At 44.8% G+C, this 11,438-nt stretch overlaps 1 protein-coding gene across 2 annotated transcripts; it reads right to left on the bottom strand.

The window, feature by feature from the left end:
- Positions 1–988: 988 nt before the first annotated feature.
- Positions 989–4,308, bottom strand: LOC135629421 (auxin efflux carrier component 3a-like). 2 transcript variants are annotated; one of them, XM_065136736.1, is made up of 6 exons: positions 2,697–4,308; positions 2,293–2,581; positions 2,086–2,171; positions 1,859–2,016; positions 1,513–1,589; positions 989–1,434 (listed from the first exon to the last, which is right to left on the bottom strand). In XM_065136736.1, the coding sequence occupies exons 1-6, from the start codon at positions 3,916–3,918 to the stop codon at positions 1,368–1,370; spliced, it is 1,899 nt and encodes a 632-aa protein (XP_064992808.1). In that variant the 5' UTR covers positions 3,919–4,308; the 3' UTR covers positions 989–1,367. The 2 variants fall into 2 exon arrangements, with proteins under 2 accessions (XP_064992808.1, XP_064992807.1); XM_065136735.1 differs by having other exon boundaries at positions 2,293–2,584; positions 2,697–4,303.
- Between the last annotated feature and the right edge of the window lie 7,130 nt (positions 4,309–11,438).

Raw genomic sequence — 11,438 nt, 5'->3', positions numbered from 1 at the left:
CTTCCCGGCAATTATTCTCATGAAGCCCAATCCCCAACCCACGCTCTACACGAAGACGGTAGACTCTGCTGCTCCCCACAACCATGTCTGAAGAAGGAGCTTACATGCCGCTTCGTGCTGCGTGATGGGAGAATGTTGCCGGTAGCATTATGCTGCTCCGGGGGTGACTTGATCGGTGATGGGAGGGCGTGGAAGTGCGGCGTGGGGCTTGAGAAAGTGAAGTGACGTCCATGCACGACTCCTTACTATGGCCCTCCATTTTCTGTCTCTCAGCTTTCCGCCTCTTGTCCTCGTTCGATAGCTTCTTTGCCATGTGAAATCCGTCGTCTTAGCACGACAGGCGAAGGTTTCAACAAGTTGTTTTTGGCATCATCATCAGATGATATTGTTTGATGGAGCAGCTACAATGCAGATATAGGAAGTAAAGGCAGTTCTAGCCACTGTCAAATGAGACCACCGGGAAGAAGACAGTCCCATTCCATGCACCAACACATGGACTCCCCATGTTCACCATCTCTTTCTTCATAATCGACCACCGCGCCCACTGCTCGGTTTGATTGGTCTACGGAGCAGGAGTGGGCTGTTGAGTTTCCACACACGACACACTAGTGCAGCACACGGCCCTGTTCCCGGCAGGATTAGGAGCTCCCACACACGCTCATGGCCGTGCCTCTGGACCACCGGGAGGCACACGATGCCTTCGCTCTCGTGGTGGACCAGCATCCATCAACGCCTGCACCCCGATCACCATGCGTCCCACCGCCTGCATCGGACTGGCAGCATTCAAGCTGAGCTCAGTCCGCCCCGAAGATGAGCTCGCGGTGCTGCTGGCATCCCGATCGATGGCCTCAACCCCGACACCGCGACGGGACGTGTCGTGATCTGGTGGGCCGACAGATGCTTCCCGTTAGAATTCGATACAAGACAGAGGAGCAGGACGATACTGAGGGCTTTTGCAGCTTTGCTGCCCGTTCAAAAAGATGGTATATGTTCCACGCAAAAGATGCTTCGAGTCATTTGCCAAACAAAACCTTTTTGCATCCGAAAGCAGACACTTACTTGTCTCGATGACTACAACTGTAGTAATAACACAGAAAGCCAAGCTAAAATCGAAAGCTAATGGAGAAAACATTTCTCAGTTCCTTTACTACGAAGCCTTGTTCTGCTTTCTTCCTCTGGAATAGAGCTAATAACATTCAACGCCACTGCAGCTCGGAGAGAGTTTACTTATCCACGAACTAATACTCTTCACGTGGCTGCGTTGTTTCCGTGCCAGTCGAGTCGGACACGGGCGGGCAGGTCACTCTTTTTCCCTTGCATGGACGCGCAAAGCTGAGCCGTGGGGGGATCGCCGTGGAAGAAGCCCGTCACAGTCCGAGTAGGATGTAGTAGACCAGAGTGATGGGAAGAGCAATCAGCATTCCGAATATAACCCTGCAAGTTAGGAGATATGCTCAGTGAATTCACAAAGACCGACTGCTTCTTGTTACTGTTCGCTTGTCTTCTGCTTACGCCGTGCTAAGGATGGCAGGGTGGACGTTGTACTCCTTGGCGAACACGAAGGGCACGATGCCTTGCGGAAGTGCCGCCTAAAACACACACAAACAAGAACATGGCATGTGAGTCTTCCCCCTGTGGTCCAAGCAACACAGCATGCGGACGTGTGTGCACACGATCATTGATCGTACAAGGAGAATAGACAAGCGACGAGATCGCAGTGTCAGAAGAGATCAGACGGCAGTGGTGACATGACTGACACCGAGCCCTGTTCGTTCCATTCCCATCCCGTCAAATCGGACGGCCGAACAGCTAGTGGCAATGCCGAAGATGGAAGAGAACACGAGAGCGGAGCAGTAACCTGAACGATTGCCACGTGGAGGAGGGTCCCGCGCAGCCCGACGGCGATGGACGCAGCGGCCATCACCGCTGGCCCGGTGAGGAACCGTACCGCCATCGCGAACGCCGCCGCCGTGTTCCCGCACGCTATTATCCGCGGCTGCAGCGCCATGAACAGCCCTGCCAGTTCAGAAACATTAGCATCGGATACAGCCAGTTTTTGCTGAGCAAGCCGTGGATATAACTCACCTAAGCTAAACATGGCCATCCCGAGGCCAGCATCGGAGAGTATAGAGATGGACTTCTCTACGATCTTCGGCATAGCAACGTGCCATCTGCACCCCAAAATTAGACAGTTCATTACCAGGTCGATATTTCAAGCACTGCGTCCTGCTATCATTGTCTACCGATGGCGTACTGTAAAGGCGCTCAGAAGGTGGTGGTATTGACGCTAACCGGAAGGCGACGAGGGACCAGATGAGGCCGATGAGGCTGGAGTAGGTGTTGGGGTTGCGAATCAGCTTGCGCCACACCATGATGAGGATGAGGCGGGTCATTACGCTGGCGGGCGGCATCTGGTGGTGGACGGCCCCGCCTGGCCTCTCTTCTCCTTGGCCTCCGACGACCTTCGGCTCCAGCTTCTGCAGCACCTCAGGTGTGATCACCTCCTTCTCCTCACGTCCGTCCTCCGCTCCCCTCCTCCCGTCTCCGAAGCTGAACTCCTCCGCGCGGTAATCCTCACCGGCTGCTGTAAACCGCTCGCATTTAAATCGAGATTAGTTGGGATTATGGGCGGGATTAAGGCTTAAGAAAACGGGTATTAATTGGTGTTAGGGATAATAATATGTTAGTAACTAAACCTTTGGTGGTGGGGCCGTTGAGGGGTAGTTCGGCGGGCAGAAGCATCCGGATCTCCTTCGCTCCGTGATCGGCGCGGCCGCCGAGGTCCGACGCGGAGAGGTCCTGACCGCCGAAAGCGTGGAGGCCGGCCACCTCCGACACCGGTGACGCGCTCGAGCTCCACACGAACATGTGTAGCTCCTTTGCGTCCGCCGCCGCCCCCGTCGCCGTTGCCGTTGCGGCACCTGCTCGGTTGTGGTGATGCTGGTGGTTGGGTTGGGGATAGGGCTTCTTCCCCGCGGCAGAAATCTCCGGCGGCGGATGGTGGAGGTGGCGATGGGGTTCGTCGTCGAAGTTGGAGGGACGCGGGGTGGGGCCGCGAGAGGATTGGAGGGAGTAGATGTCGGCGGCCCCGAAGCTCGAGGGGCGGAAGGTTGGGGCGGGTGCGCCCCCGCCGACCATAGCGAAGAACTCGGCGTGGTTGAAGTTGGACCCCCTCGGGGTGGGGTTCCTGGAGGAGCTGAGGGAATAGATCTCGGCGCCGGTGAGGTTGGAGGGGCGGGGGGTCATCATCGCCGACCTCCTCGACGACGTCGACTTGCGAACCGTGACGTGGATCTTGCCGTCGCCGCTGACCTCGGCGGCAGCCTCGGTGGCGCCGGCGTCGAGCGAGACGACATCGGGGTCGATCCGGAAGGAGACAATCGAGGCGGCGGTGTCGGGGAACTGGTCGGCAATGAGGAGGCGGGCGGCGCGGAACTCGAAGAGGAAGAGCATGAGGGTGTACCAGATGATGCACTGGAGGACGACGATCTGGACCATGAGGGAGCCGGAGTAGGGCCCGTACATGGCGATGAGGAGGGGGATGCCCATCACCAGCGTGTTAGGGAGAGTGGACAAGGAGAAGACCGTGATGGACCAGTCGAGAGGGGCGGCGCCGCCGGGGAGCGGGCGGCGGTGTGGGAGCAGGTTCGACCAGGCGGCGAGAGCCCCGAGGACGAGCAGCTTCTGCAACGTGTCAGCGGCGACGAACCGGAGGTTCATGGCGTAGGGGTCGTTGGTGGAGATGAAGTGGAAGGAGAGGAGGGGCACCGCGAAGATGGCCACGAAGCGGTTGATGCCGGAGCACTGGTCCGGCGTGAAGATGCCCCACCACCGCACCGACCCGTACGCCAGTATCATCGCCACGTACAGCGGCACCACCGCCGCTAGCACCGTGTACAGGTCGTGCCACGAGATCATCTCTCAAGCTTTCAGCCCTTCTCACGTCAATCTCTCGCTCACTATCACTTCTTTGCTGCCGCCGCCGCCACTACTCTGCCTAGCTAGTGATGTTAATCATGTTGATGATGGCAGAACAAAAATGGGGGCGAAGAGAGCTGCACACGGATAAATTTGCTTGGAGATGGTTGTCTTTGAAGCTGAAGTTGATTGGTGGTGACTCTCTTTCTCTCTTCTCCCAAGAAGTGAGGGAAGGGAAAGCAGGGGAAGTGAGATTTCAGTAGTAGAAAGTCTAGGATGTCTTCGAGTGCGTGTTAACTATTGCTGTACATCTGCCCTCCCTGGCGGGTATTTATATATGCCCCACAAAGGAAGCCTGGAAGATGACAAGCAGAGCACTGCTGAGCTGGGATTGCTCCTATCTTGTGTTGGAGATGAAAAGTGAGATTGGATGAGGGTGCAGCATGCATCCTGTGTTTGATATGCCAAGCATCTGAGGGATCCATACGTCGCAATGAGGAACAACCTGCTCGATTTATGCTTGTCAAAAAGGACTGGTACTTCTTTACACTCTGGACAAAGTCACAGGTATGAGATAAGTTGTATACACAAGATCCATGATTTATACATGCATCGAGTTCATGTCAAAAGCCTCGATAATTGTTATTCTCCTTTCAGATTATGTTTGAGATATTTTTCAGCAGAAAGCAACCAGACTTGTACCAAACTGTGGCATCTACATGAATTCCAGCTCTGTTCATGTTTCTCATGCTGAAGGAACGAGATTTACATGTTTCAATGGTGAGATTTCATTTGAAGTTGTTTGATTCATTTTTATAGACCTCTTCTTGCACTCAAATATCTACCTGAGTCGCTTTTTGGATTATGCTTTTATGTTTGTGCCCAAATGAACAGTTACCATGACTCGATCATTTGACATGACAAATCTCATGCAAGTGCTTTATATGCCTTATGAAAGTGATCCGCTTGCAATCAATCACCTGCATAGATATTCGATAGAACAGCCTGTGGCCATTGAGGCCATTAACATCTTACAGGTTACAGCTGAGACCTTCAGTGGACTCTGAGCTTCTTGTGTTTTGGAAATACAAAATGTCACTGAAAGTGTTGACAAATTCTCAACTCCTAGTACACTTTTGTCAGCGTTAGGAAGGCGCCATTGGGTATTCACATGTGATGAATAGTCTCACATGGAGGAACTGTGTATTTGTTGAAGTGATATATGAGAGCTCTTGAATTAATAGATTGGAATTTTAGATCAGGTGGCACTACTCTTGTAGATGTGCCCATTTCTATCTTCCTAGCAAGACCTAATTTCTCCAAGTGATATTAGACCTAACTGGTACTGAAAGACTACCTTTGTAATTATAGCTTGACTCAATAGCTTAGGCTTACAGATACACCTTAGAGGAGGGAAGAACTCTATGAGACTAAAACTGAGTCATTTTTAAGGAGCTTGATAAACTGGACTATCAAAGTTTCATGCAGACCGTGAGATTAAACATCTTTAAGAATTTATTATTCTCAAGCTCAAGCTTGGAATGTTCCCTCAACTGATATTATCTGATCACATCTGTAAGAATTTCATCTACAACATCTGCAAGTATCATACTAACATTATATGATCAGCGAATGAATTGGACATAATAAGCAACTTATCTAGCATAAACCTCCATTGATATTGACTTTAGGTTTTTTTTTTGTTCAATATACCTGCTACAAGTATCTGATTTTAAGTTATGTTATGGTTGATTGGTGGTGGTGGTGATGATGATAATGATGAGAAGAAGATTTTAGGATCGATAACTTCCGATTTTATTTAAATCACAATATATCAGTTGAATATGACAACAGAAAATGTTATAGATCTGTTCAACAGTTGTAAAAAAAAAAAAAACTAGAGAATTACAATAAGTTGATTTAGATTAATATCAAAATCAGTCATTATATTCTTGATCCTCCAGATACCAAGAATGAAAATTTTCCAAACTGAAACATGTACCACACTAACAATCCATCTGTCCTCTCACAACCTCTAGTGAGGAGGAGCCCATCCTTTAGTTACTTTTCCAACCATTCACACTATTCAATGTTTGTCCTATTATTCTCAAAGACATATCTTCCTAAAATGCTTTTGTTATGAACATGTATATGTTTAAAGTTTATCATACAGAGGCTAATGGTACCATACTGAAATTAATGAAGGTATCATTTGGCAGGCACTCTTCTCCAAGGTTGCATAACTCAACATAGCAATATAAACACATGTCAGTGAAGGGTTCTCTTCATATTTGCCTTCTCTCATATGCTTTTCAGCTGCATTTACTCCATGCTCGACATGGACCAGAAGTGATGACACCTTTGGTGATGGACCACTTGAGTCAAGGTAACCATACCACTTGCTAAAACTCGGAATGAGTATTCAAGTAAATGTAATTATTATAGTTACTGCAGCAACTTGGAGGTGATTGGGACTGCTCAACTGAAGAGGAACATGGAGGGTTACCTTACATCAATCCAGCTCCAACTCAAGGAAGGATACATCACATACAGGTAACAGTTATTCTTCTCAATTCGATAAATTGTTGAAGTATATATTGAGTCGTATTATTATTATTGTTTTACCCTTTAAGTTCTTAAAATTAGTGGTCACTCAATTCAAAATCTTTAAGATAGTATTAAAGTAGATGATGAATTCAAATCTTATATTTGTCTCTCTTTCTTAAAGTAATATTCATTCTTCATTTGGGCTTATACCACACACTCGGTGGTTTTTATTCACATGTCAAGTGGGCTTAGACCGACTTGTTCATGAGAGGAAATAAATGTTAAGGTATATATTAGATCCCCTTTGGAAATAGCAGTCAAATCTTTCAGATTTATAATCAGCATCTTTTGATTTTGAAACATAGGTCCTTATGAAAAGTCAGAACATCATAGAAACAGAGATGTGTTTGATCATGCAAGTCCCCTTCACTTTTTGATGTCCGTCCAATAATTGGTATTGTGAAGTCCATGAACAACCAAGCCGGCATCTTTAATGTACTAACTTCTGATCAGCTATTGCATATAGCACTTTTTGAGGTGGCTAAAAGTGAGATGGTTGATTGAAAGCCTCAAAGACACAACCCATGTGCCCTGGCTGTTTTCACAAGGCATTTTCTCACATAGGAACACCCATAAGAGCCAAATAAGCAGTAGGAAACACAGCAGAAAGATGCATAAATCAGATAGAGAGAGCATCATCTTGTTCACAGTAGTTTCTTGTGAACATCCACTATCTTTCTTGACATAAACACGAGAGAGAGAGAGAGAGAGAGAGAGGGAGAGAGAACTAATCTGATCACAAGAAAACTCTTTTGAGCATGTAGTAGTAGCTTTCTCTCTCTCTCTCTCTCTCTTCTTCTGAACATGCATGAAACGAAAACATGCGTTGTTCTTAAACATGTTGATGAGGAGAAGGGCTAAGAGTGGTCGCCTCGTGGTGGCTGGTTCCAAGAACTGAATCAAAAGAGGAGTCAAAGTTGATGGATCTTGTTGTTTGCTCTTCACTTTTCTCGCTCGCTTTTCCTAGCCTCGTCGTGAGGTCGGGTAGGGCTTTCGATAGCGACGAGCGTCGAACACCACTCAAACATTCGGCTCCGCCTTCCCTCTCTCTCTCTCTCTCTCTCCCTTCCTTTATCTTCTTCGTCGATCCTTGTTGACTGTCATCGTCACTTAGAAATCCAACTCGCTTTCCAGCCCATCCCATTGTTCCTTCAAAATTTTGTGGAGTTCGCATTTACGTAGTTTGAGATCTTTTGTTTGTATATGCCATTCCCATTGGCAGCCATGATTACCAATAAAATTTAGAAAATACTAAAGTTTAAAACCACTTAGTATCCCTATAATATCATTGACAACTTAAATTTACAGAGATAAACACAAAATTCACATTGTGTTTATTAGAATAAACACAATGATATGATGATATTTAAGTTTTTTTCAGTTTTGTAGGGATATATATGTTTTAGCTTAGATTAGAGGAGTAAATACAAAAACCATCAACTTTGGAGGAATATATATATATATATATATATATATACAAGAGGTATTGAAACCAAAGAGTCGGTGAAAGAAACAGTCAACAGATCTTATCAAGCGTATCAAGGAAGCCACAATGTGGGATGAAAGGTCCCCATGAACAGCATGTTGGGCGCCGCCCTCATCAATTACCTTTAGCATGCAAGTGGGTTGGGCAGAACGATCCTGTGGCCCTGCTATTGAAATCATGTGACTGTTTCGATTCAAAGCCCGATCTGACACATGAAAGTATAGCTTACGCAGCTTTAATTTATGGATATTGCAAGTCCTTATTTATTAGAGTTTTGCTCGCTTGACTCGGTATTTTATATAGACTTATACATAAAGTCATCATACGCATAAGATGAATATTAATATTACAATTCAGAGTTTTTTTTTTTTTTTTTTGGTTAGTGTATTGCTTTACAAATAGTAGGTCGTAGCTTTGAGTCAATGGGTGAGTGTCATAAACATCATTTGATGTAATAATTTTTTAAAATATTATTCTAATCTAGAAAAATTATAACAAGGCATTAGTTGTTATCTACAATTAGTTGCTTTTTATGTCGCATTTTATAGTGGAAATAATTATATGAAATTATCAAATATTACTCGGATGTAAAAAGTCAATCGAATGTTTGAGCATTATGATTAATGTTGTCGTTTGTCATGCTAATCACATGAGGTGTTTGGCTGACATATCAGGCTGATGGAACGTCTGAGTTTGGTGTTGAATTGATAGTAATATAACATTCAGATGTTCACATGTTAGATCCCCTATCATCCATACACATCCTCTACATTGTCTCAACTTTTAGTATATAGAGAGTGTCGAGACATAAATTTAATAGATAATTTAATTACGTTAAAGGGAGTGAGATATGCTTCACAGTTAGATTCGATTGTGTCAAGTGACACAAAATGCTTCATGATGGAAGTTGAGAATGCTTCGTAATTAGACTTGCCTAGTCCATGGATAAAAGATGCTTTATACTTATATTCGATTAAGAGATATATGTGATGTGTTTTACTATATCCTGGTTGGTTTAATTATGTCAAGAGTAATTTGGTTCAATAGTATTAAGAGAGAGGATACTTCCTAGCTTGGGTTCGGTCACATTAGAAGAAAAAGAATGTTTCCTAGTTGGGTCAAGAGATAAGGGATATTTCATAATCGAGCTTAATAGTATTAGGAGTTAAAAGGATGCATCATAGTTGGATTCAATCACTTTAGGATATAGAGGAGGCTTCATGACTTGATTTGATCATGTCAATCAAGAGATATAGATTTGGTCGTGTCATCTAATTTGATCATGGCTAGGTTCGATTGTATCAAGAATAATTTGATTTAATAATGCGAAAAGATAGAGGATGCTTCCTAGTTGAGTTTGGTCAGAAAAATGATGCTTCTTAGTTGGGTATGAGATGTTTCATGGTCGAGCTTAATAGCATTAGGAGTTAAAAGGATGCTCGATGGTTGGATTCAATCACTTTAGGATATAGAAGAGGCTTCATGACTTAATTTGATTATGTCAATCTAGACATAGTTTTGATCGTGTCATTTAATTTTATATATTTTTTTGACGTTATAATCACCTTTAAGTTATTTCAATTGTGATTTGATTTGATTTGATTTCTGACAATTTAAATCACGGCCTAATGTCTGTTCATATCTAGCCAATCAAAGGACTTTCATGCCACCCATCTGTCAAATCGTTAGGCAACAAAGGAAATCATGAGTCTGACATTCGATCTTTTGTTACTAATTAGGGGCTTCTATATCACCCATCAGTTGAAACATTGAGCAAACCCAAGGGTTCGGCGATGAAGGTCAAACAGTGCTCAAACCTTATAAAAGGGGTATTTAAGCCTCATTCTCTTGTCATAATTCATAATACCTTTGAACTCTCAAGTCTTCTAGGCCTTTGGCCTTTAGAATTTTTCACCCAAACCCTCTACTTGAAGGTCTAAGTTGTCTTCCACCAACTTCTCTTCTTTCTCTTTTAGGTTAGACCAACCTTTAGTTTCCTTCACCCCTCTCAATCTATGTTAGTCTCATTTCCTCCTAGAAAGAGGTTAGAGCCATCACGTCGTTAAGGAGTGCTATTCACTTCTTCAAGTAGATGAGTGTTGTCGTCCGTAATGCACTTCTAGAGTTGGTCTTGAGGATCTTCACCACCTTAGGTCTTAGATTCTTCATCCTGCTCGAGTTTGAGCTTTGTAGGTGTTTAAATTGGTGGTTGATTCTTCATCACTGCTTTATGTATATTTAAGAGATCTCACCCACCCACCCAAGTTGCACTGAGCTCATGGTGTTATATTGCAGTATAATAGTGACTAGTATTCGAATGTCCATATATAACAATTCCTATCGAGTATCAAATATGGAACAGATATAGTTGAATCCTACCAGGAGAGAGGTCTCTTTAACATGATTCTGATTGTATATCGCTAAGAATCGCTCCGATCATTTAGTGAGGATTTAGTATTGATGTGACAGATATCATTAACCTATCTTACCAATATTGAGATCCACATACCAGACTTGGGAGCAGTGTGCCTGTCCCGCCTGCTTGAAGGAAGCCACCAGTCCTGGGCAGATGCCGTCTGACAGGTAACACAAGCCCTTAAGAGTATATAGCCTGGGCTGTATTCTTCCATCACAGGCCTTCACTCTTTAGAGAATGCCAACCAATCTCCTGACATAACAAGACATGCCGCCCCCACTAAGCTACATGCATGTGAGACAGACAAGAGGACGTGAGCAGTGCCCCCATGTCTCAGCATTTGGCTTGCTGCCTGTGGAGTTGCATTAGCTGCTAGTGTTTGTAGGATGCATGGCTCAGCAGATGCTCCACCATAAAGTCTGTTCTGGCACTGCTGCAACGCAATAATTTCTTTCCAATGTCGAATGAGGCGGTGCAGCAGATTGCTCGACATGGGGGCACAACGTCTCTCACCTCACAGCTTCTTGCCTGTCCTTGCTTCAACAATAATGTAAGCTTTCTTCGAGCGTCAGGACATCTCCATCTGCATCATGACATGCATGTATGTGAGAGCAAATCTGAGCCCAGCAGAAGCTTCAAGTTAAATGAGCAGCTTCAATGGCCTTTCTAATAAAGAACTGGTCCTACTTATGGGTGGTCTTAAAAGTTTAATTGAACTCAGTTGTAAACATAAATGGTGAGCAATAATAACCAATTCCAGAAGCATATCTCACTGTCTCAATGAGCAAATGAAGAGGCAGCTAGAAACTAGATGATGAAAACTTACTAGTTGAATTTTTTTGGTCACTCACTTGTATCAATGCATTTCACATGCTCAGTTGTTCATCTTCAACCTGCCTCATAGCAAAAGTCGATGGATTTATTCATTTCTGGAAAATTAGGTCACCAAGAAGTTATTTTTAGTGTAGAGGAACAAACACACAAGACAGACTCAGTTTCAAGTGCAAATAC

Source organism: Musa acuminata, chromosome BXJ3-1 (assembly GCF_036884655.1).
Source record: "Musa acuminata AAA Group cultivar baxijiao chromosome BXJ3-1, Cavendish_Baxijiao_AAA, whole genome shotgun sequence".
Classification (NCBI taxonomy): Eukaryota; Viridiplantae; Streptophyta; class Magnoliopsida; order Zingiberales; family Musaceae; genus Musa; species Musa acuminata.
The sequence above is the reverse complement of the archived record's forward strand: the minus strand, read 5'-3'. Positions and strand labels throughout refer to the sequence as shown.

Coding starts and splice junctions, on each gene's coding strand:
- LOC135629421 (XM_065136735.1), bottom strand. CDS start 3,918: ATGATCTCGTGGCACGACCTGTACACGGTGCTAGCGGCGGTGGTGCCG. Junction 2,585..2,696: donor CAACGGCCCCACCACCAAAG/GTTTAGTTACTA, acceptor AGCGGTTTACAG/CAGCCGGTGAGGATTACCGC. Junction 1,590..1,858: donor TCCACGTGGCAATCGTTCAG/GTTACTGCTCCG, acceptor TGTGTGTTTTAG/GCGGCACTTCCGCAAGGCAT.